Source organism: Temnothorax curvispinosus, unplaced genomic scaffold (genome assembly GCF_003070985.1).
Source record: "Temnothorax curvispinosus isolate PA1 unplaced genomic scaffold, ASM307098v1 QBEX01017122.1, whole genome shotgun sequence".
NCBI lineage: Eukaryota > Metazoa > Arthropoda > Insecta > Hymenoptera > Formicidae > Temnothorax > Temnothorax curvispinosus.
Genome location: NW_020226902.1, coordinates 9499 through 34937, shown reverse-complemented (window position 1 = coordinate 34937; position 25439 = coordinate 9499). Strand labels below are relative to the sequence as shown.

The 25439-nt window shown below is 36.8% G+C and overlaps 5 protein-coding genes across 5 annotated transcripts; all 5 read left to right on the top strand.

Annotated features, from left to right (window-relative positions):
- Positions 1-429: 429 nt before the first annotated feature.
- On the top strand, positions 430-1592 carry LOC112467275. Its single transcript, XM_025035823.1, has 3 exons — positions 430-743; positions 1026-1115; positions 1470-1592. The coding sequence occupies exons 1-3, from the start codon at positions 614-616 to the stop codon at positions 1583-1585; spliced, it is 336 nt and encodes a 111-aa protein (XP_024891591.1). The 5' UTR covers positions 430-613; the 3' UTR covers positions 1586-1592.
- Positions 1577-2717, top strand: LOC112467274. Its single transcript, XM_025035822.1, has 2 exons — positions 1577-1819; positions 2183-2717. The coding sequence occupies exons 1-2, from the start codon at positions 1592-1594 to the stop codon at positions 2501-2503; spliced, it is 549 nt and encodes a 182-aa protein (XP_024891590.1). The 5' UTR covers positions 1577-1591; the 3' UTR covers positions 2504-2717.
- Positions 2718-5621: 2904 nt separating this feature from the next.
- LOC112467276 lies at positions 5622-12260 on the top strand. Its single transcript, XM_025035824.1, has 2 exons — positions 5622-7137; positions 10758-12260. Exon 1 carries the CDS (start codon positions 6162-6164, stop codon positions 6768-6770), a length of 609 nt encoding a protein of 202 aa, XP_024891592.1. The 5' UTR covers positions 5622-6161; the 3' UTR covers positions 6771-7137; positions 10758-12260.
- On the top strand, positions 10861-16923 carry LOC112467273 (uncharacterized protein K02A2.6-like). Its single transcript, XM_025035821.1, has 5 exons — positions 10861-10926; positions 10992-11174; positions 14529-14663; positions 14739-15258; positions 16766-16923. The coding sequence occupies exons 1-5, from the start codon at positions 10861-10863 to the stop codon at positions 16921-16923; spliced, it is 1062 nt and encodes a 353-aa protein (XP_024891589.1).
- Positions 16924-23656: 6733 nt separating this feature from the next.
- On the top strand, positions 23657-24966 carry LOC112467272. The gene is made up of 2 exons (XM_025035820.1): positions 23657-24033; positions 24249-24966. The coding sequence occupies exons 1-2, from the start codon at positions 23657-23659 to the stop codon at positions 24964-24966; spliced, it is 1095 nt and encodes a 364-aa protein (XP_024891588.1).
- Positions 24967-25439: the final 473 nt, after the last annotated feature.

The following is a 25439-nucleotide window of genomic DNA, read 5'->3' as shown; positions in this document are numbered from 1 at the left end:
GACAACTCGTCTCGTGTGAAAAGTGTATGCGTGGAGGCAGTAGGTTCAGCCCCCCTGCGGGGGGCTCCACTATTTTGTTAAACTAGACACATAGTGTGTCTTCAAAGTACATGCGTGGACTCTCCACTGCTTTAAAATTTCCATTCACTGCTTTAAAAGACTTTCCTTTGTTTATACATGTACTATTTCCACATATATATTAGTCATTTATGCTTTTTAATACTCAAAATAACTGCTACATTTTTCAACTTTTTTTTGTTAATAATTTTTGAATAAACAACGAGCGCGGGCTGAAACCTTCTGAAGGTCATTTAGGAGGATAACCTTGACAACATTCTAAAATATCTCAAGGTCATCCAAGGATGACCACCTCCATGTACACAATTACCCAATGTTGCTATCATTACATTTAAAAATCGATATCTCGAAAACTATGCATCGTAGCGCATTGTGGTTTGCGGCAAATGGCATTGACATTACTAGATTTTCCGCTGAATGACGTTCCGCTCAGTCGCTACATGCCAACAAGTTGAGGGAGCGGACGCCATATTTAGTAGCGGTTTTTACTTATGCTACCTCGCTACCTGAGCGGAAAGTGTTACCAATCAACATCATGGCTCAACATCAAGTCATGGCGACTTGTAGTGAAAAAGGAGATACTTTTATTGAAAAAGTATACGAATACAAAAATAAATTTTACCGCGTAATAGAAAGTGCAGAGTTTCATAACCGTCTTGCATCAAGTAAGTTAAGAATAAAAGAGTTATACCTAATTTATAATTTTTTATAACCTTATAATTTTAACTAACCTCTCTTCTTGTAATATATTTGCATGAAATACTGGAATTATTAGGAAAAATATTAATTTTTTATTCTGTTATTACTGGCTGTACTTAAAAATCTATAGTATACGTAACGTGAACGTATTAATTTTCAGTACTGCCAATAATAATGAAACATGCCTTAAAATGCAGGTAATATAATTTTATAAATTGTATTTGATTTTTAAATTTGCTTTATTGCAGATCCAAATTTAATGGAGATCTTTTTCAATAATTGTGATACACAAGTCAGTGAAGAGACTGCTGTAGCAACGACGGAAAATGAAACAACAGGTAATATATCATTTGCTGTTATTATAATGAAATATAACTATTTTTAAATGTTTCGAAATGTTCCCAGCTTTTCCATTCTCCTTCAGGATTTAGCACATAACAGTCATAATCGTAGACGTAAGTAGCGCACAAGCTTTGGAATATTCTGACTGTCAGAGAATATACCAAAGTTTGTGCTTTACTTACGTCTATGACTGTCGTATATGGCTACACCATGTTATATGCTTTGACCCTTCAGCCACTTAATTTTTTATTATATTAATGCTAAATGTTTTAACTCTTTACAATACATGTTTTTTTTTAAATAAATGATTAAAATAACTACTAAAATACTTATTGTTCTTTTATTTGCAGATGCTAACAAAGAAAATTTTTACTGGAACAACCAAAATACAAAACTCTTATTGCATTTATACCAAGAACGCAAAGAAAAATTTAGAGATCCCAAAGTAAAAAAAAAATCCTTGTAGACTGAAATGGTGAACGAATTTAGAAAACACAATTATAATGTGACAGTAGATATTTTGGATAGAAAAATGAGGAATATGAAAAAAACATACCGAACAATCAAAGACAATCAAAAATCAAGTAGCCGAGGAAGAATAACCTGGGAGTTTTTTGAAACATTTGAAAACATATTCTTTGATGATAAAACAATGAATATCGGACCAACATTGTCATCTATGCAATGTATATTTCAGCCAGTAAGAAAATATATGAATATAGAAGACACTTTTCTGATGCAAAATATTCTAAGATTTTTTGTGCGAGTTGAAGTTCTCAGAATTTTCTCAGTTTTTCATATTTTGAACTTAGGAAAAGTTTTGAGGTAAAATTGAAATTTATTTAGTTGTACATAAGTTTTTATAAAAAAAAGAGAAATCTCAAGATTTTTTTAGAATTTATATATATCAAAACTTGCATAGATTTTTGTCATATTTGTACAAATAATTTTATTCTTTTTTTGAGAATTGTTCCAAAATTCGTATAAGAAATCTAAGAAACTGTATAATATTTATATAGAAAAATAAAAAAAATAAACTAATTTTATTAACTTTTTCTATCAGAACTCAGAACAAACACCTAAACAACGGGATTCAGTATCGTCTGATAATTATGATTTGATCAGTGTACCATCAAGAGATTTGACAAAACCGCACTATGATTGTAATTCCTTATCAAAAGATTCAACTGCTTCTTTTAAAAAATCTTTTACGCCTTCGGAAAATTCCACACTGCCTTCAAGAGATCAGAGATCACTCTCAAGATGCTCTATATTACCCTCAACAGACTCAAGACAGTCTTCGATAGATTCAAAATCTGCGTATGATTCTTATGATTCAATAATGTTAAAAATTGTTCAAATCCGGATGATTCACAGCCATTAAAAAGTCCAGCAAGTCCATCTTCAGATGAAGAAGGCAAAAAGGGTACGGTATTAAGGCGCAAACCATATTCCATGAAAGTATTATCCCCATTTTTCCTTTATATGGATAAAACCAAAGTACAATACCAAAGTCCAATCTATAGACATATAGACATATAAATGAAACCAAAGTACAATATACAGAGTTGTTTATTAAAAATAAATATATATTTTATTGATACAAATTTAAAGAATATAAACATATGTAGGTATATATGTATAATATAGGTATGTTTGTAACATTTTTAGTTTTTAGTTATTATCTGATAACACACGCATAATCTGTTCGCGTTTTTGAATAGCAATCATCTGTGGGCACCTTGCGTTTTCTGTATCTGTGCTTAGAATTTCTTCATTTGGTATTTCCTCAATGGCGTCATTGATATCATATTCATCCATTTTGTTTTAAATAAAATTGTGCAATACACAGGCTGCAGCAATTATTTGTTTTCCCAGATCAATATCCTTAATATCCAAATATTTTAATCGTCAAAATTTTGTTTTTAAAAGTCCAAATGCTCGCTCAATTACTAATCAAATTGAACTGAGTTTGGTATTGTATCGTGATTGAGCTACAGATAAATGTCCTGTGTCTCTAAACGGTGTCATCAAATTCATCATTAGTGGGTACGCAGAATCACCAATTATGTGTTCTTCAGGTAGCAATAATGGATTTCTTTCATTTATGATGCGTTGATAGATTGGACTATTTCTAAATACGCGTGCATTATGCATTCTTCCAGGTAGACCAATAAAGCAATCAATAAACTTTGTATGATGATCACAAATGCTTGTAATAAAAAGTAGTTAATTCAATAAAAACTGATTCTCTAAATAAATGTGTTAATAGATTTTATACATTTGGTAAACGTAGTACCTTGTAGTATAATTGAATAAAATCATTTTCTGTTGTAGTAGTCATGAGCATTGTCTTTTGGTTGTTTGCAGGGAATGTGACAACAATCAATTGCTCCTATGACTCCCGGAAATCCATTTGATCTCTGCTCGAATACCTACAAGATAAAAAAAAGCATTGATTAAAGAAAAACATTGATTAAATGCTCAAAAATATTCAGATCAGATTTCTTGTTCTCTGCAAATAGTTTTAATATATAATAATTTTATACTTACATCCATACACATGTTTTTATAAACACCATTTGGCTATTGTATGTACTGTGGCATCAAGTCGACAAGTACACCAACAATTTCTTTAAAAATATTATGACCTGAACTTGTTGGTATATTAAATCTATCTCCTGCTGCTAGAAAAGTTACTGGTCTGCTTAATAACCATATTGTAAATAACACTTTCTTTCGGAGTGGCGCATATTCATCTGTATGTTGTACAAGATGTTGTCCAATAACAATTGATAAGTTCTGTAATTAAATAAACAAGATATATAACAATTGATAAACCACTGATATAAAATATGTACTTACATACATTATCCTGTACAAACTTAAGAGCATGGATGTAAACTCATATAATACTAAATTGTTTACGCATTAACTAATTTTGTTAATAATTTCATTTATACACTCACTTACTTCACAAGTTGCTCTATCCATCCTGAACATTTCCTTGAATTGATCGTGCGTAAACCTCGGAATTATTCTTTCATAATAGTATAGATTACGACGTTTTATTGGGGCACGATGTCTAATGGCCAGTCTACAATGAGTCATTAGTCGTTAGTCAGATGTCGGAAGAAATAGTTATAAGCGTATTGTAACCAATCGAAGGCCTGTAATCGGAGATCGTAAGAGATGGCATTTGGCCAATCGCTTATGATTGCCGATTACAGACTTCCGATCGCCTTATGACACGTTTATGACTTTTTTTGACTCTCTTCCGACATCTGACTAACGACTAACGACTCATTGTAAACTGGCCATAAAGTTTATATAGTTACTGGGTTCTATTAAATTTTGTATGATATTTTTAAAATTGTGTATAGGTATTCTGTCATCCATAAATAACGGTATTAATATTGCCATTAATTCCATTTTGTCAAAAAAAAAAAATATATATATATATATATATATATATATACACACTACAAGTTTTATAATTTGCACAACTGAACACTGAACTGGCAAACTTAATGTATTCGCTTTTGTTTACAAAATAATACTGGTCTGGACGCAGCCATCTTTGTAAGTAGCGATTTCGCGAGCGGATTATTCAGTGGAGAATTCACAGCGGAGTTTGATCCATCAAAAGCAGATGTCTCAACTGTTGAGTCCGCTGAATGCAGCCTTTTTTCTCAGCGAAAGATCTATCAAATACACCTTTCAAATTGAGGAGCCCCGGAAATAACATTCTTCCCGAATGTCCCATGCTGGACCAAATGCACTTAATATAGAAAACGGTGAAACGTAATAAAAAAAAATAAATAATATATGATTATCTGTAGTATAGTAAAATGACAAAATATGCTAGAAAGTTACACCTAATTTTTAGTGCGTGTATATTTTACTACAAAAACAATATTAAAACATTTCTAAACAGTTAAAAAATTATTTACGCATCACGAAAACCATTTATGTCACGTGCGTCTCGAGACTACGGCGACTTTGATGACTGCCACCTAGATACGAAGTATGAGCAACGAAATAACTGTCACATGACACTATAGTTGAATTGACCTGAACATTCTGGATTACCCTAAACAGTCAATGACCCATAGTACCCCGTGGCTCATGGTGCCCCGGTTTCCCCTACATGTCTAATAATAAACATAAAATAGTAGGAAAGCAGTGCAGATGAAGACATTAACAATATCTCAAGAATGACACTGATACATTATATCAACACAAATATAAATATATATATATTATATAAATTGTTCGCAAACAAAAAGTAAAACATTTTACTTAAAATTCCATTATGGTAATGCATTTTTTAGAGCGTCTATCTTTATGTTATTTTTTCTCGTTACTAACATAAATCATATTTAAATCATTTTTTAATTCTTTTTTTTCATATAATTGTCTATATTTTTATCCATACTTTTTTCTAAATAAACTCTTCCTGAATCTTAATCATCTTAATTATTTATAAGAAGTGAGTTTTTTTCTGCATTGCTCGCTTGATTGATTGTAATTTCCACAAAAATTATAGTTTTTTATAACTAAACAATCGAATCATATATAGCTTTCTAAAGGTGTGGTGTATGTACATGTGTGAGAGCACGGATGGGAGAGTGCAGAGAGTGGGGAGAGCCGGAGCAACGCCGGCACTTCGATGTAACGAGTCAGTCAGTCAAATAAATACTCTAGCCCACACCCGATCTCGATCGATACCTTCCCCCGCTTGAACGAGGAAGATACAGAGCAGATGGCGACGAGGCTAAAATCATTATAATCGCAGACGCGTGTAAGGGTGAATAGCGGAATCGGACGAGACGAAAAGCGGACTGGTCTGGATACATAAGCTACGTAAGGAAGAAGTATTTAGGGAGCTGCGGAGCAGAGGAATTCCGGCGAACGAAGTCAGCAAGTTAGACGAACTGCGCCGAATATTGAGAATAGCGGTACAGACCGAACAAGAGGCCAACGAGGAAGAAAAATCGAACGAAGACGAAACCAAAGACGAAACCGAAGACGAGCCGGAAATGGAATACTCAACGCAACTCGATTTCAAAATTGAAGTTGACGATTGGGAACAATTCGTAAAATGGGTAGAGTTCTATTTCGAAGCAAAAGGCATAACAGATGCAAATAAACAAAGGGCGATCTTTCTAACGAAAATCGACGCAGAGGCCTACGCGGTAGTATGGAAGGTATGCGCACCAGCTAAACCGAAAGACGTAACGCTAGCGGAAATCATAAAAAAGGTAAACGAATACATAAAACCAAAAGCCAATGTGACAGTGCTTCGATCGAGGTTCCGGGAACGGATACAAGCGGAGAAGGAATCAGTGGCACAATACGTGGCCATACTACGGAACCTAGCGACCGAATGTAAATTTGCATCAGAAGATGAAGCAATAAATGACCAACTGCTTAGCGGAATCCGGAATAAGGATATTAAAATTGCCCTATTCCGAATGACGGCGCTCACGGTTGACTCAGCGATTGGAACAGCAACAACCATCGAAGAAGCACAAAAAACGGCAGACAAATTCAAGGTTGAAGCCGAAGAAGAGAATAACAACTCGAACAAGGAAGAGAAAACAAAGATCGACCGTTTACAAACACACGGTAGGAACCACGGGGGGTAGCGAGAAAATCCGAGGAATGCGCGTATGAAGCGTTATAGACAGCTACGGTCACCAACTCAACGCAATCAACAGTATCGCCCATCGACATCAGGGCCGTCAAGGGGGCCTACGACAAGACCGCGATGCTTCTGCTGTGGAAAACCAGGCCATGTGAGGGACGATTGTTGGTATCGAGAATGGACCTGCAACGGATGCGGAGCACGGGGACATCTACAAGCCAATAGACCGGGAACCCGCGACAAAATTTCTGTCAAATCTTATTCACCGCCATATTAATAGAATTAGTTGTTTTAATCGAGTAAGAAAGGTACATGATATTGGCGAAATCGGTCAGCGGTACATAGATGCAGAAAATTATAACAAACATGTAATTTTTGAACGTGTCCTTGTCAAATCTTATTCATCTTGAAACTTGTTTGCTAGTTAGTTTTTAATAGATAATTTATGAAAAAACGTTTCTTACACTTGGCAAGCAGGACAAAATTGTTCTTACAGGTTGTAAACAATGTAATATTTCACGAGGGTGATGTAAAATATTATTCACTTTGATGAGAGGTAAGTTTGAACTGTAAATAATACAAAAAAAAATTTTTTACGGGTGAACGCGGACCAAACGAATTCTTACACTGCTTTGAAACTAAAAATTAAGAGCGCCCACGACGCTCTTTTGCTGCAATGCGCACACGGTAATTTTCCTTTAATGTAGTATGTTAGTATATAAATCGGGTTTGTCAGTTACGAACATGCAAAATAGATGGACAATAAAATGTGGAATAATTTTTCATTGTATAATATTCATTCTTTTTATTAAAGTAATACGTATAATGTACAAAATCAAATATTCTGAATCTCATCGTCACTGTCTGAATCCTCAGAGGAGGAGTTCAAATTTATATCTGAATAATTTAATTCTAAGTCGTCCATAGAATGACCAATTTCATCGTCATCCATTTCCTCTGATTGATCTTACATAATTCCTCTGATTGAAATTACATAATTCATGAATATTTGCTAAGAATTGTAGAGGAATCAATTTTAAATAACAATACAATACCTTTATTTTCTTCATTTGGATTCTCCACAACAATGTCGTCGATACTTATTGGCATTTGATCGCCTTCAAACCATTTGAAGGAGCATGTGTCCTCCTCTAATTTCCAACCAAAGTCTTCCATCATGAGATGATTTATCTGTTGTCTGTGCGCGTTTCGCCAAATATTTGCGATATAGATGGATCTCAGAATGTGTTGTTTTAATTCTGCTTTGCTAGGAGGTAGCACTGACCCATCAAAGTTTTTTTCGTCATTTTGAAAATGTTCTCTTTATCACTTAATTTGTAAGTTTTACAAAAAGCCGCGACTCTCGCTTCATTAATACATTTCAGTTTACAATAACCGTAAATTTTACATACATACTCTTCGAACGCTACAATTGAGGTGTCAATGTTCAACTCGGTGACATTACAAAAAGTCTGAATAAATTTTTTATTGGAAATGGATGACGATGAAATCGGTCATTCTATGGACGACTTAGAATTAAATTATTCAGATATAAATTTGAACTCCTCCTCTGAGGATTCAGACAGTGACGATGAGATTCAGAATATTTAATTTTATATATTATACGTATTACTTTAATAAAAAGAATAAATAATATACAATGAAAAATTATTCCACATTTTATTGTCCATCTATTTTGCATGTTCGTAACTGTCAAACCCGATTTATATACATACATTTATATACATTTATATAACATACTACATTAAAGAAAAATTACTGTGTGCGCACTGCAGCAAAAGAGCGTTGTGGGCGCTCTTAAGGTAGTCGTCTCGTCAGGGCATGTATTAGATAAAGTTTTCGATTTTGGATTTTATATCAAATTATATGATCAGCTTTGCAGTCGATTTTTTCTGTGGCTCCTTACCGACTATTTACTCTAGAAAATCGATCTCGAAAATCACAAATTTTGCATTACTTCATACAGAAAAGAAGGCTCTATCACGGTTTCAATCACATATTTTCGTATTTTTCGATTAGATGAAGTAAGAAAAAAACATTGCTTTTTGTACATTAGATTTCGAAGAATCCGATGCAACCATAAAATATATAGGTTACCGGAGATTTCGCTGCTAATTTTTTAGTTTATTTTAGTGAAAATGCGGTAATCGAGCAGACATTTTTTGGTCGAGGTGAGGTTGGGAAGACTTGGCAACGCCGCTGGCTAATCACTGTAGTTGCAGGTTATGGGGCTCGTCTTTCTTAGCCGAATTGGATAGTGATTGACACTCCTGTCATGCGTTTTGAAACCCTTTCTCAGTAATTGTCAAAATTTAATCGAAAAGAAGATGATAACCTTTCTCGACGACTCGCATGATCAGCTGATCAAAACGGAGTCAAATGAGAAAAATCACATAATTTGGAAAAAGTAACATACTTTGTCACGTATGAAATTTTACACCATAATTCATAAAATTATTTTTCCGTCAGCAAAAATTGCCTGAAATATATTTCTGAACGTGAAAACTGGTGAAAACCTACAAACAGTCACATGACTAGCACGTAGCGAGACGCCTACCTTAATTTTTAGTTTCAAAGCAGTGTAAGAACTCGTTTGGTCCGCGTTCAAGCCGTAAGAATTTTTTTTTGTATTATTTATAGTTCAAACTTACCTCTCATATAAATTTCAAAGTGAATAGGGAAAACCGGGGCTAAGCCGACGCTATTTTTTCAAAGGCAATTTTTAATATTTAATTAAAATTTTTAGGCAAATTCAATGATATATATTTAAAGAGTGTTTCTTCAGGTACAAAATTGATTCAGGAAGTTTTGCTGTACGTCGCTTTGTTTTGCCGCCAGGAAAGGAAAAGTGACGCGAAGACAAATTTTCGAATTGAAAAATGATAGGGCGAACTCGACACCTCGCCGGGGCAAACTCAACACTTTGTTTGATCGACACAATTTGATCTGGAACTTATTTTTTTATTGTTTAAAAATAAAAATACATTGTTTATCAAATAAAAAGACATTGTGTATTAGAAACACAAAGTCAGAATAAAGTAAACAATTATTTAAAATAATGAGAAAAAAAAAGATTAAACTTTTAATTATCTTTTTTTGAACTGTCTGAAAAACAATTTATACACGTAAACTCGCGATCAGATGTGCGCACACATTCGTCATGAGCCATACGGTTGCATAAGATGCATTGTTTGTTATTACAAGCTAATGAAATGTTTTCCGAACACACGCAACAGATGTTCCTTAAATCGTCATTGGAATCGGACGAAACAGTGACCTTTTTTGCGATAATGTCACTTTAGGTTAGTGTCGTCTTTGCCCCAGTGGCGTCGTGTCGACTTAGCCCCGAACGTCGTTTTTTACTTTTGTTACTCCAAAAATATATAAATTTTGAAAATATGCAAAAATTATTATCGGATTCGTATAAAGCATCGAATTTTCCATCAAAATCACTTAGCGGTAGATTCGCAAGAGTAAAGCTCGATGAAAGAATAGACATTTTCGAGAAATCAGAAAAATTACTTTTCACTATCAAAAACACTTATGTCGCGTTAAAAATTACACTATAACTCAGAATGTTACCAAATTCCGTTGATAATACTGGCACATAAAGACGCATTTACAGTAGCAAAGGCAAGTTTCTACAATAGATTTAAATTGGCAAAAAGCCTAGTGTCAAGTTCGCCCCGCTGTCGGCTTAGCCCCGGTCTCCCCTAATATTTGACATCTCTCGTAAAATATTACATTGTTTACAACCTGTAAAAACAATTTTGTCCCGCTTGCTAGGTGTAAGAAACGTTTTTTCATAAATTATTTATTAAAAACTAACTAGCAAATAAGTTTCAAGGTGAATAAAATTTGACATATTCTCTGCTTTTTTTTCACTCCCCCGCAGGGGTTGTCCCACCCATCAGTTGTAAGAAATGACTTTTCAATATTAGAAGGTTGTACTCTATCAAATATATAGGGTTTCCCGATGAATAAGATTTGACACAAATTTAGTGTTACGGGCTCCCGGTCTACACAATTGCAAGGAGCGGACGCAACACGAGAAAAACCCGGTCAAGAAGATGCAGCAAAGCAAAGAATCGAGCGAGTCCGAGCCGGAGTCGGAATGGTATGCAGATTTGTTTTCGGTTAGAAAGAAATCGAGAGTAAATGTAATTCAATTAGAGTAAAACCACAATTTCTATGGGTTAAGGTAGAAGGGCGAGAGTTGAACATGGAGGTCGACGGCGGCCCGGATGTCTCATTGATAAGCGAAAAGGAGTACAAGGATAATTTTGCGGAGACACCATTAGTCGCCTCGGATACAACACTAAGTTATTACGGGGGTGAAGGGAGCGAACCGATAGGAATGTTAAGAGATGTAAGCGTGAATACGGTAAAATTAAAACGACGAAAAAACTATACGTGATAGGGAAGACCGGAAAACCCCTACTCGGGCGCAATTGGTTACATAAATTAGGGTTGTGGCCGCTAGGGATAGAGCAGTCCGAACAAAAAATAACGGAATTAAAACAAATAAAACAACAGACGAAAGAAAAGGGGAAAATTCAAAAAATGGTAGGACAGCTCTTCACTAAGTATTCGCGAATTTATTCTCGCCGGGACTAGGGAACTAAGGTAAACGGCCCGATTTGTGGAACAAAACCGGTTGTGGAACACTTTAAAAAAAAAACTCATAAAATTTATATTTAAAAACAAAAATAAACAAAAAAAATTGCGTTATTATGTACAAGTCTTCAAGTGTATAATTATCTAGAACTAAGTACTGTTGCTATAAATATTTAAGTGTAAATAAAATTTTTTAGAGATGTTCGTCTCCACACCCGTGAAAATTGACTCCTATTCAAAGCAAAGCAGCTGATTTGGTACAGCTCGCAATTTGGTATAAACTATTAAATACACATAAATTTGCAAATCTGTATTTAATAGTTTGAATATTAAGAATCGTAGATTCTAATTTTTATCATTTTTTTGTAAGTTTGATAGTTTTTTATTTATTAAATAGATGTTCCCTTTTAGGAACTTTTATTTTTTCAATTGCCGTATTATGGAACGCTGAATGAGAGCGTTCCCCAGTTCCGGCCTTTGTATGCTCGCTTGATGGTCCTAGATTTTGGCATAAGTTTTTTATCGTATTATTAAAACAAACACGATTTTTATTGTGCATTTTTATTCGAGTATACTTTTTTCATTATTTCACAGCAAGTAAGTACATTGTAATGCAAAATTTTGTTAGAAAGTAACACGTAAACGAAAGATAACCTCAAAAAGACGTTCAGACGTTCTTACGCAAATGCTTGTTCCATAATCGGGATAAGATGTTCCAAACATTGGGTCAAGCTTGTTCCAGAGTCGGGACAAGATGTTCCAAACTGGATCAAGCTTGTTCCAGAATCGGGACAAGATGGGCGTATCCCGTTTGGACACGTAACGGTTCGACACCGCTTGATTAGACACGCACTTTTGGACACGTAACTATTGAACACCGCACGATTCGACACCGCATGATTCAACACTGCACGATTGGACACCGCACGATTGGACACCGCATGATTCGACACCGCACGATTCGGCACCGCACGATTCGACACCACACGATTCGTCACGCACAATTCGACACCGCACGATTTGACACGCTCGATTCGACACCGCACGATTCGACACCGCACGATTAGAAGCGAGAGCTGATATAAAAAATTAGAGAGTAACAGAACTCGCAAAGAAAGATATTAAATAAAAAACTATTACGTTTTTTTTAATTGTGTTTATTTTTAATTTTATATATCATCATATACATAGTGTCATCATATACATAGTCTCAAGCACTACCCAACGCTTGTCGAAAGGTAGAAGGAGTCGAGATTAACATAAAAATCGCCTACCATTTTGCGGCATTCGCAATAACTATCGATTTTTTAAATGTTAAAATCGGTTACACGACAGTTTCCCGAAAAAGTAGAGGAGATAACGGTGGTACAAAAATCCCTAGACAACACAATTTAATTTTTGTAGATTAGTAGCACCGCGTAAGTAGTAATCTGTTAAGTTAGAGTTAGATGAAGCCTTTTTCAAAATATACGCGCACGAATAAAAAATAATCAAACCTTTTTGACACATGCGTGATAATGAAAGGACAGTATTTGTTATTTGTTTTCAAACTTTTACGTAATCTTCGGTATTTCTATTTTCTATTATTGTTAATTTTGTACAAATTATCAAAACTAATAGGAAAAAACAAAATACAATTATAAATATTTTATTTCCTTTTCTGTTTTTAATTTTCTTTTTCAGTAAATAATTTATATTGTTAGAATTGTAAGAATCGGTCTAACAACTTCTCCAATTACGTTGCATATAATGCATATATATCTAAATTATTTTCCTATATGCCAAAATAGTTCACGCGCATACACTTTCCACGCGAAAAGAGGTGCCACATGGGTTCATGACGCGCTTTACAAGCTCGTTTAAGTACATGCGTGGGCGGGGGGATTTTGCTCCCCTGCATCCCCCTCCCCATGCATGTACTTTATAATTTCGCTTTACAACTTAGCATGTACTTTAAGTTGTAAAGCGAGTTCCACGCTGCCTACCGGCGGGGAGGGTGCGGGGGAGGGGGGCCGAAGAATAGTCAAAATAAATTAATAGATTATTTTATTAGCTTATCCTGACTATATTAAATTGTAGATGTTATATGCATACACACACACACACACATGCGGGGGTGCAAGGGGGGCCTTCGGCCCCCCTCCCGCATCCACCTCCGCCGGTAGGCAGCGTGGAACTCGCGTGAGACACTATATATATGACACTATGTATATGATGATATATAAAATTAAAAATAAATACAATTAAAAAAAACGTAATAGTTTTTTATTTGTTATCTTTCTTTGCGAGTTCTGTTACTCTCTAATTTTTTATATCAGCTCTCGCTTCTAATCGTGCGGTGTCGAATCGTGCGGTGTCGAATCGTGCGGTGTCGAATCGTGCGGTGTCGAATCGTGCGGTGTCGAATCGAGCGTGTCGAATCGTGCGGTGTCGAATTGTGCGTGTCGAATCGTGCGGTGTCAAATCGTGCGGTGACGAATCGTGCTGTGTCGAATCGTGCGTGTCGAAAAGTGCGGTGTCGAATCGTGCGTGTCGAAAAGTGCGGTGTCGAATTATGCGGTGTCGAATTGTGCAATGTTCGCGTCGAATTGTGCGGTGTCGAATCATGCGGTGTCCAATCGTGCGGTATCTAATCGTGCGGTGTCGAATCGTGCGGTGTTAAATAGTTACGTGTCCAATAGTGCGTGTCTAATCAAGCGGTGTCGAATCGTTACGTGTCCACAAGGAGGTCACCCGACAAGATGTTCCAAACATTGGGTCAAGCTTGTTCCAGAATCGGGACAAGATGTTCCAAACATTGGGTCAAGCACGCAGATGCTGTGCCAAAATACTTATAATACATATTAGCTGCTTCAGTTTTTATTGATATTTAGCTTATAAATGGTCGATTTGAGATTTTAAAAATTGTTTCGATTTTTGGAAGAGTTGGCTTACAGAATTCGATAAAAAATTTTCACATTAATGTCTTTATTAATTTAAATTTGAATAACATCTGAAACCTCTACTGAATTTGTTCCATAATCGGGCTATTTACCTTATACGAAATCAAAATTTGTGATTAAAATGAGAGTCAAAGCGGTACCAACGTATAAAACCGCAAACGCTACCCTTTGCGTTAAAGGACAAGGTAAGCGCGGAAATCGACAGATTAGTGGGAGAGGGAGTTCTCTCACCGGTAGAAACTAGCGAATGGGGGACGCCAATCGTACCGGTTGTAAAAAGCGATGGCAGTCTAAGAATATGCGGCGATTACAAGGTAACCGTAAATCCGAAATTGTTAATTGATAGACACCCATTACCCCGTATTGAACACCTTATTGCGAATTTACAGGGGGGGGGAGTTTTCTTTTCAAAAATAGACCTGAAAGAGGCCTACGCGCAGGTACTGGTGAGCGAGGAATCAAAACAAATACTAACGATAAGTACACATAGAGGTTTATTCCAACCAAATAAGTTACCGTACGGCATAGCCTCGGCACCGGGATTCTTCCAAAGACAAATGGAGCAGATCTTTGCAGGATTGCCGGGCATAAGTGTATTCCTCGACGACATAATTATTACCGGCAAAACGCTGGAAGAAACCGTACAGAGAACGAGCCAAGTTCTTGATAAATTGAGCGAATGCGGGTTGAAATTAAAAAAAGAAAAATGTGAACTATTAGTTCGTAAAATTCGATATTTGGGCGTGGAAATAGACGAACACGGGGTACACGCACCGCAAGAACGAGTAGACGCAATAGATAAAGCACCGGCACCAACTACAAAAAGGGAATTGCAAGCTTTTCTGGGAATGTTAAATTACTACGCAAAATTTATCAAGAATCGGGCCACGAAACTGTATCCATTGTACGGTAATTTAAAAAGGGATAAATTTTACTGGACGGACACATGTCAAAAAATCTTTGAAACAACTAAACAGGAACTAAAATCAACCGAGGTACTTATAAATTACGACCCGAATAAAAAATAAGTTTAACGTGCGACGCATCAAACTACGGCGGCGTCTCGGCGATACTTGCACATTAGTCCAGTCAAATTAGCAACAATAGAATAAATAACCGGAAAAAAGCTATAAATTGGTGGAGACCTTTATCTTGGCATACTATTGAACATACTAAAAGTCCGGACCTCTATTTGCAGAGCTCGATCCGCCATCTTGAAAAAAAAAGTGCTCCAATTCAGTTTTTCCCTCATATCTCGGTAATCGTTAATTCTATCGTAATGAAGGTTATTATAAAAAATGAAGCTTATTAAATTCTCTATAAAAAAGGTCCAATACATTTTTTTCATATCTTTAATAGTTTTTCTGTAATACACTATTGAATATATGGAAATTTTGTATTTTGTCTCACGCTGTCATAAAAATCACACTCTCGGTGTAGAATTTGTAAGAAAAAATATAAATAGACAAAAAATATCAAATGTGTGCGTGATATTTCTCGTACATATGAAAATTTCGCAACTCTTATTATTTAAAATTGTTATACACGACTAGTACTGAAGGTAGCGTCGTCTACAAGATTCATCTGAGCCGTTTTCTGAGGTTGTAAATCTGCAGGGCTATGATCATCATCTCGATCTTCAACATCAATTACGAAGAAATCGTTCTCGTCAAGCTTCCAATGCTTGACAGCTAAAGCTTCCAATAATTGTACTTCATTATATAATGCGCTAAAGCTTAAGCTAAATAGTAACGTCACTAGATTTTTGAAGCCAAATTTCCGGTATAAAAAAGCAGCAATGCTGATTAAAAGTCGAATATCTTTCCGAATTATGGCTGCAACTGTAGTGACTACTCGAAGGCGTTCTTTCCGTTCATTGACTTTTTTCCGTTCTTAAGAAAATTAAAAGAAAAATACGGTGACGAAATTGTTATAGCGACAAATAAGAAGATTACTACTATATGTTTCCAAAACAAAGGATATACAATTTTGTCGAGTTATTTGTATGAACAAAAGAAAGTCGATGAACAGGAAAAACGCCTTCAAGTAGTCACTACAGCTACAGCCATACTTCAGGAAGATATTCGCTCACAAATCAACGACACATCTGCATATTCTTCAAGCGATGATTTTTTGACAGATGTAAAAGACTACATACCAAAATCCCTCAATATTTTTCTGGAAAACGTTATAGCTAAAGGAAGAGAATGCCCATCGCAGCAGCTCGAACAAAAATGCATTTCAATAGCGCACGCTATTATGTTAGCGACCAAGCCAAGATCTTTCTTGTTACCACTTTTAATCAGCGTTGCTGCCTTTTTATGCCGGAAATTTGGCTCTAAAAATCTAGTAACGTTACTATTTAGCTTGGGCTTTAGCGCATCATATAATGAAGTACAATTATTGAAAGTTTCAGGTGTCAAGCATTGGAAGCTTGACGAGAACGATTTCTTTGTAATCGATGTTGAAAATGATGATCGAGATGATGATCATAGCCCTGCAGATTCACAACCTCAGGAACCGGCTCAGATGAATCTTGTAGACGACGCTACCCTCAGTACTAGTCGTGTATAACAATTTTAAATAGTAAGAATTGCTAAATTTTTATATGTACGAGAAATATTACGCACACATTTAATATTTTTTGTCTATTTATATTTTTTCTTACAAATTCTACACCGAGAGTGTGATTTTTATGACAGCATGAGACAAAATACAAATATCCATATATTCAACATTCAACTGTGTATTACAGAAAAACTATTAAAGTTACGAAAAAAATGTATTGAACCTTTTTTATAGAGAATTTAATTAGCCTTATTTTTTATAATAACCTTCATTGCGATAGGATCAACGATTACCGAGATATGAAGAAAAAACTAAATTGGAGCACCTTTTTTTCAAGATGGCGGATCGAGCCCTGCAGATAGAGGTCCGGACTTTCAGTATGTTTAATAGTATGCCAAGATAAAAGTTTCCACCAATTTATAGCTTTTTCCGGTTATTTTTTCTATTTGCTATATTTTGATCTGATTTGACTGGATTAAAGGGAGGAGCTGGAGAAAAAAAAATAGTACCGCGGGAACCATAGATAACATTTATGTGCTGAACTATTCAGCTTTACATCTTCACCTACTAACCTTTGTATGAACTACACTGTCTGTTAAAATTGTAGTCTTTACCTCATCCACACTCTTAACCCAGTTTTTCTTTATGCCTATCAGAATTCCACCTATCGCTCTAGCCACGTCTTGCACAATCCTATAAAATCATAACCTATAATATAATGCCAAAAATCCTTATCCTGCCTTTCTAAACCTGCTACACTTCAAAATAAAACCTTTCTCCTACTATTATTACTTCTCTCGTTTCTTTCTTTTTTCTTTTTCACTCTTTTTCTCTTCATCCGTCTTCTTCAGCTCTTCCTTTACTTGCCTACCTCCCTGAAATTCTTCCATTCTATAATCATATTTTCTTCACCATTCCATACGTACTTCTTTCCTTGTGATAAAACAGTTTTTCGCGCAACATAGAATATATGTATAATTATTAGCGTCAATGCATAGTATTTATGGTATACATGTTACGTTCATCTAGTTACTTTTAGTTTATGAGTTTGTTCATTTTGCGTTCTCATACGTTTCGGGCGTCACAACCATGTCACAGTTGGCAACCTTTCTTCTCCGTTTCTGGCATGCATCGCGCGTTCGTTTCCGGTAGTCGTTAAGTTCTGTATAAGAAGCGCACACGAGCAGAGATCGCGAGTTGTAATAAAAATTAAGTTCGTCTCAATTAAAGAGGACGTGTAATTATTCTCTCCCTGCATCCTCGCCTCCCATCACAGTGTTAACACCTTGTATTTCTAATTTCCTACATCCTATCTTCACCCATTTTCCTTCCAGCTTTTCTTTCCTCGCGCGTTCTCTTATCAGTCTTTGCACCTCTTTTTCCTCGTACGTTAGATGATCTCTTCCTCGTGGTCGATAAAGATTTTCTTGCTTCCTAGTTTCCTCTTCTCCTTCATTATCTTTTCCTTCGATTCCCAGCAGTCCATTTCCACAATAACTACCTCCTTTCCTTCCTTTCCTGTTATCTGCATCTTCTTCACCTTTTCTCTTACTCCGAATTCCCTCTCCAAAAATATCTCTGCTGTTTCCTTTAAACTCTCACTTTCTTCCTTTTGTAATCCTCTGATTACAAAATTGTTTTGTCTTTCCTTTTTTTCTCTTATATTTAATTCTCTCTTTTTTACTATTTCCGACACTTTTTCTACTATTTTTTCAATTATAATTTCTTTCTTTTCTCCAGCATTAATTCTTCTTTCATTTGTTCCATCCTCAGAAGTCTATCTTCAAACTTATCCATTCTGTCTTTCAACCCTTTTCCTCTTCTGCTCCGACCATCCTCTAATCTGCTCATTTCTATACTCCCTCCATTCTATACGTCACTCGTTCACGCTCTCTTTCTAGTGTATCTTTTGTGACGTTGCACGATGTGCACGTCACAGTCTTCGCCACTCAAACCTTTGTATTGCGCGCGTACTTCCGAGTTTATAGTTTTCAGGAAGAAGCGGCCGGAGGGCCCGTTTCGGCAGCGTGGCGCCATCCGCCGGTGCGGTGAAGCGCCCTGATCTAGAGGGCCGCGAGTCGAAGCCGCGGAAACGATCCCGGCACTGTTGGGTCGATCGCGAGCGTGGGCTGACGTACGGCGAGGGCCTTCCCGTTGCGCCGGGAATAAGCGAGGGCGGCGGCCCTAGGAGTTACATTGTGAAGGAAGGAAGGACGAGATGTAAACGACCAGCAATCCCGGACCGCAGGTATCGGGGAACAGCGGGGCGGATTGTCGAGTACCGTTTCGCGTTATTTTTGAGAGAGACGCGTAGGTTTGCTTGAGAGTTTCCTTACCTATGCGTCATTGTCGTGAATCCCTTGCCGGGATTATCGCTTTTCCGTTTCGTTTCTACGGGTAAGACATAGCCCGCCCGCTGACTCCCCGTAATAATACCGAAAGGGCGGTTGTTTCTTCCCGACTCGACCGGTGTGGTATAAGATTTTGAGTGTAATCGAGTAACGACGAGCGACCGCGTGGCACCGGCCATGCGTCATGAGTGTGGCGCGTGTTGCGAGATCAAACCTCGCGGATCGGCTCAACAGTCATTAGAGTTAAGTTACCGTTTCGAGCTTTTCGAGATTACCGTTTATGAGTATCGTGTCTATCGATCTGTGTGTAAGATATCTGCGTTTCCGTTAGAGTTAGTTTTCGCGTAGTGAAAGTTTCATCGTGCGGGCTTTCGTGCGTACGGTCGTTCTGGGGCGTGTCGGCCTCCGAGATACGTAAATTACCGCGCCCGGTACGGGAAGTGTGAGGCGTCGGCATACCGGACATAGAGTCAGCCTTCTCGAAGAAGGTGCCCGAAATCGACCTCGATTAACGTTCAGAAATTTAGAGTGAGATTTACTCCGGCTGAGAGTACCGCACGCCCCGGGCTGAATTAGGCGTGAGTATCACGTGCTCGCGGTGTGGACCGCGCGGCGAGGCTTCGCGTTACGTTTCGAGGGGTGTTATGCAAGAACTCCTATAGTGTGTGTATTGTTTAGTTTGCGAGAAACCTTGAGTTATATTGCGTGTATCGTTTAGCTTGCAAGGAACTTTGAGTTATATTGCGCGTATCGTTTATGGTGCGAGAAATTATTGTGCGCGTATCGTTTATTTTACTCTTTCGTTAGTTAGCGTGGATTATTGTGATTGCGGGTATTATTCCGTCGGCGTATCTTATTACTTTTTGCGTATTTCTTAGCGTAGACTATTTCTTGCGTGTATTATTTCGTCGGTGTATATTATTGCGCCTCGCGTACTTCATAGCGTAGAGTGCCCCTTATGGCGAGTACAAGCTACACGTACGTTTTCCGAAAATATTAGTTCTGCGTCCGAGTCATTTACAACGCGCGAACCCTTCGAAAGACCTTGCGTAGTCGGGGGACTGCGATTGATCGCGGGGAATATTTCGCTCGCGTCCTGTAAGTTGTAACGCTATTATCCAGCTTTCTCTTATATTATATTTTGATTTACATGTTACTTGAGTACTTTCTTTTGTGTTTGTTTCGCCTCGCCAAGGTCAAACCCCTCTGCATTCAGCCTATGTAAGGACCACGGCCCTCTAACGAAATTCCTGAGCAGTCGTTGCGATCGGCCAGAGCGGATGTGTCATGACGTGTGAATTAAGAGTTGTGTCGATAATTAGAGTTTATGTCGGATCTTTGTAGAGTTCATGTAGAGTACTTTTCGCGGGTTAGAGTAAACGGTGGTGTGGCCGTATCCACACCTGGCGCCCAACATTGTTTCGTATCGCTTTCGAGATCCGCTCTGCCACCCGATCATAACTTTGCTACGTTATTCAGTCCCGCCTCACGACCCGGGGAAAATCATATCGAGAAATAGCGTCGCACTTCTTAAGGGGATCCTGGACAGGCGACAATTACCGACAAAACAGTCAGGGCTCGTTCTTTGAAACGGCTTTATAGATTGCAAAATCCTTTTGCACGAGTAAAGTATAGGTACTAATGAAGAGTGGGAATGTAAAAAATTAGTGATAATTGAAAAAAAATGTAAAAATGCTGTCACCCCTTATAACCATATTTTCTAATATAAACAGTTGTATAGGTTATATGTACGAAATGAAATGTTCCCACTCTTCAGAATACGTGCATAAACAATAACGTACCGTTGAAATTGAGATTGAAAGCCTGAAAAAAAAATTTGGGCTTCGAAGAAATCGCATATATTTTCCACAAAAATATACACGCAGACTAGTAACCAAAGATGGCGCGGCAATCGAACAAAGACAGATGTCATTTTGTTAGACAAAGACAGATATAGGAAAAACAAAATTAGAAATGTTGACATTATCGACATCGAGGAAGTTCGGCCGTCAGTCCAGCATCCCCTGTCTCTTCTAAATTGGAACGCACAACGTTATTCTCCCGCCTTATTCTCTCACCTAACCTCTTCCTCTCTCCAATACATTTAGCGCTCTTTTCCTACACTATTTAATATTTCCCTACTTTATCTATTATCCTATCTCAAACTTAAGTTATTCTTTCTACCTTTCTATTGATTTAGCGCCTACTTCGCCTCCTATTTCTCTCTAAACTCTAGCCTAACTTATCCGCAACTCGCACACGCATGCACAACACACGCTCCACTAACCGACTCCGCCTGCCAAATATTAAAATTATTTAATTTTAACATATGTAACATATTCTAGTGCACGCCGAAAAGAACGCGTTTAAGGTAGTTATAGTCCGTAACAATACAATAATCCAAAATTGTATACTCTAAATTCTAAACATCTGACTATTTACGGTTACAGGCTTTTGAATAGTTCTTTCCCTTACACACAAAACAAAAGACAATTCTTTTATTTTTCTCCTCCAGTCGTTTCTTTACATCAAATAATCACGAAAATCGCGGTCTATTTATTATTGTATTTTTAAATCTCTAAACGCGGTTAATAATTTTGGTTTTTTTTTACTAGTATTCTTAAAGTGACCTACTATAAATCCGTTTTTTTATCATTTTCTTAAAATTTGTTTTAATTATTAAAATTTAAAATACGAAATTTTCGTATGCTTCGTGCATGCAACACATGAAAAAAATGCAATTTTTGATAGCGATTATTTCGCGTTCAGGACGGTCAATTACTTTTAATTTGTACATGCGTGTAGATACCATATCCATTAACATATAGTAAAATTTTCAAATTTTTCTTATAAATTGCGATTTACGGATTAACTACCTACCGGACCAACAAATTCATTGTTTTCCTACATTATCCGTTCTCAGTAGATTGCCAACATCGTTCGCAGACAAATATAAATATTTAATAAATAATTATTTATTAAGCAAAATATTTAAAGGTAAAATTAATTCAATAATTATTATTTGAAAAAGATGTTGAAGAAAGTAAAGAAAAAATAAAGAATAAAAAAACCTAAATTCTAAATCTATAAATTATTGTCAATTATCACTTTGAAAAAATAAAGAATTATCAAGATATATATATATATATATATATATATATATATATACACCGGGTGTCTCAGACCACCCGCCCACCCCTTTTCTTTCAAAAACTAAGCATTTTAGAGAAAAACGTTCCAGACCAAAATTGTATGGTTTTGAGGAGAACATAAGATGGTGTCATTGATTTGACCTTGGGTGGCATCGTTAAGGACAGGTCAAGGACACCTTTAGTTTCTTAAATGGAATTCCCTATTTTTTATTGCATATTCTTATAGCTTATGTCGAGAGCTTTCCAAAACACTATAATTAAGTATTTTTTCATTAAGTACTTTTCGAGTTATAAGGCTTGAAAGTTACAGTATTGTGACATAATATTTTGTTAAGTATTTATAATTCAAATTCTTTACTTTTTATTTTTGCAAACAATATGAATCAATTAATGTAAAAAAACAAAATTTTCTTACAGAAAAACTTGTTGTGTAAGAGTGTAATGTGGCACAGTAGATAGCGCACTAATCTACAAAGCTGAAGAACAATTTTAATGGCATTTATAATGAGTGTAATTCTTTTACCGTTGTTAAGAACAATGTCTAAAATACCTGGAATAAACTATTGCGCGCTGTGTAATTTCTGTAGGCATTCATATTCATGCATTAAGTATCATTCTTACAGAATATCTATTCACCAAGTACATATTGAATTACTTTCGACAAAGACTTAAATTTAGCGTATAGCGTATACCATAAAAGAAGAGTACCGATTTTTTATTGCGTGATTGATAGTTATTGAAAAATTAAGATCAATCAAACGTTTCGGCCCTAAATCGGGCCCTCTTCAGTGACTCATATAAAAGTTAATGTGAACGCAACGACGCGGTCAAGTTTCTTTAGATCCTACCTCTTTCATGGATAACATCTCCATGTCTCCCTTACATATACGGGAAAAGTGGTTTTTGAACTTAACCAGCATTTCCATCCCTCGCGTCGTTCAGGGCTTACTCCAGCTTAGTGACGGTTTTAGCCTTCCTTTCTCTGACAATAAGAGCAAGATATGCTTTGAATTTATCAAGAGAGTGGAGAGTAGTGCCTATAGATTACCGGCCATTAAGAAGGTTGGTCTGAGGAACTACACCTCCGCAATTGTTAACAGGCTTTTCGATTCCAACCCTTTTTTGAACTCCATTGGGTTGGAGTTAAGATCAGCCTTGAGAGATACCAACATCTTTATCCGTCACCATCCCGAGATCATTTTCACGAGGGCAGACAAAGGCAACACTACAGTAGCTATGCTGAAGTCTGAATACATGGAGAAAATGAGTGCTTTACTAGGAGACGAAACCACCTACTCCATTATTGACAGAAATCCTACCAGAAAGATCATTTCAACGCTGGTCTCCCTCCTTACGCGTTGGAAAAATAAAAAATATATCACACAGCAGGAATATCGCTCTTTACATGTCAGTGACGGCATCTTACCTAGGGCTTATGGCCTACCTAAGATCCACAAACCCGATTGCCCACTCAGAATCATTGTGTCTTCTATTAACACTCCTCTGTATGACCTAGCTTCTTTCCTACAAAAGATCCTACACAAGAGTTTGCCTATAAATGGATCCAGCATCAAGGACAGCTTTACACTTGTCGAAAAGCTGAACAACAAAGAGTTTCCCCCTGCAGGGGGATCCATGGATTCGTGTTATTCTCTTTAGATGTTATCTTGCTTTTTACGAATGTTCCGACCGACTTGGTCATTGACAGCATATGTAGACAGTGGAATCTCATAGGTCCAAATACTAAATCACCGCGTGAAGAATTCGTAGCCGCTATCAAGTTCGTGCTTAATTCTACATACTTCACATTTGACAATGTCATTTATAGACAGACACACGGCAGTCCTATGAGGTCTCCTCTGTCCCCTGACGCTGCGGAGATTGTCATGCGGGATCTTGAGAATAAGGCCTTGAAACGACTCAAATATATTCCACCTTTTTATTTCCGCTATGTCGACGACGTTGCATCTGCGGCGCCCCTTAACTTCTTACAAGACACCCTTAACATTTTTAACTCCATTCACAACAGGCTACAGTTTACAATAGAAATTAGTAATAACAACACCCTTAATTTTCTCGACACCACGATAATAGCTGCCAATGAAAGACTGATATTTGACTGGTATCACAAACCGACCTTTTCTGGACGATATCTCAGCTTCTTTTCCAGCCGTCCAAACGGCCAAAAGAGGGGAGTAGCTATGGGTTTAATTGACAGGGCCTTCAGGCTATCCCATACTAGTTTTCACCAAAAAAATCTGTCTCTGGCCATCACTCTCTTACTCGAGAATGGTTATCCATTGGACTTCGTTTTCGCGATAATTGTGAAAAAGCTTAGTTCTCTTTTAAAAAAATCTATCTCGGGGCCTCTGGACGATGAAAAGCCAAGCGGTAGGTCTTATCTGTCTGTTCCGTACGTAAAAAATATATCAGAAAAATTCACTCATCTCGCCAGTACTATGGATGAAAAACTGAGTTTTTACGGCTTTAATCGACTAAACGGCCTTATTAAAGTACACAAGGACACTGTCGATAACGTTTCTTAAAGCAACGTGGTGTATCGCATCAACTGCGCTGACTGTGATGCTTCGTACACGGGACAGACGGGTAGACTATTGGAAACCCGTATCAGGGAACACAAGCGAGTAAATCCGGGAGGACATTCTGTAGTGCAGATGCATTGTATGGATAATAACCATAAGTTTGATTTCGGGAGTGCCGTAATCCTTGACAAAGAACCGTTTCACATTAAACGCTTGGTTTCTGAAATGTTGCACATCGGTCTGCAGCACAACCCCTTACAAAAAAGTATTACTAACTGGTTAGTAATAAATACTTATTTTGTGTATTAATAATACTAAAATTAAGTATTTATTAGTACTTGAATCACTGTGATTCAAGTATTGCACAGTATTTTATTACTGGCCAGTAATTTATGAAAGTAGTATTTAATACAGGACGAGTATTGAATACTTAGTATTAAATTTCTGATGAGAAAGCATTTAATACTAGGTGAAAA

Coding starts and splice junctions, on each gene's coding strand:
- LOC112467275 (XM_025035823.1), top strand. CDS start 614: ATGGCTCAACATCAAGTCATGGCGACTTGTAGTGAAAAAGGAGATACT. Junction 744..1,025: donor TCATAACCGTCTTGCATCAA/GTAAGTTAAGAA, acceptor GCTTTATTGCAG/ATCCAAATTTAATGGAGATC. Junction 1,116..1,469: donor GACGGAAAATGAAACAACAG/GTAATATATCAT, acceptor TTTTATTTGCAG/ATGCTAACAAAGAAAATTTT.
- LOC112467274 (XM_025035822.1), top strand. CDS start 1,592: ATGGTGAACGAATTTAGAAAACACAATTATAATGTGACAGTAGATATT. Junction 1,820..2,182: donor TGCAATGTATATTTCAGCCA/GTAAGAAAATAT, acceptor TTTTTCTATCAG/AACTCAGAACAAACACCTAA.
- LOC112467276 (XM_025035824.1), top strand. CDS start 6,162: ATGGAATACTCAACGCAACTCGATTTCAAAATTGAAGTTGACGATTGG.
- LOC112467273 (XM_025035821.1), top strand. CDS start 10,861: ATGCAGCAAAGCAAAGAATCGAGCGAGTCCGAGCCGGAGTCGGAATGG. Junction 10,927..10,991: donor GGTATGCAGATTTGTTTTCG/GTTAGAAAGAAA, acceptor CTATGGGTTAAG/GTAGAAGGGCGAGAGTTGAA. Junction 15,259..16,765: donor GAAACTGTATCCATTGTACG/GTAATTTAAAAA, acceptor TGAAAGTTTCAG/GTGTCAAGCATTGGAAGCTT.
- LOC112467272 (XM_025035820.1), top strand. CDS start 23,657: ATGCTGAAGTCTGAATACATGGAGAAAATGAGTGCTTTACTAGGAGAC. Junction 24,034..24,248: donor GAAAAGCTGAACAACAAAGA/GTTTCCCCCTGC, acceptor TGTCATTTATAG/ACAGACACACGGCAGTCCTA.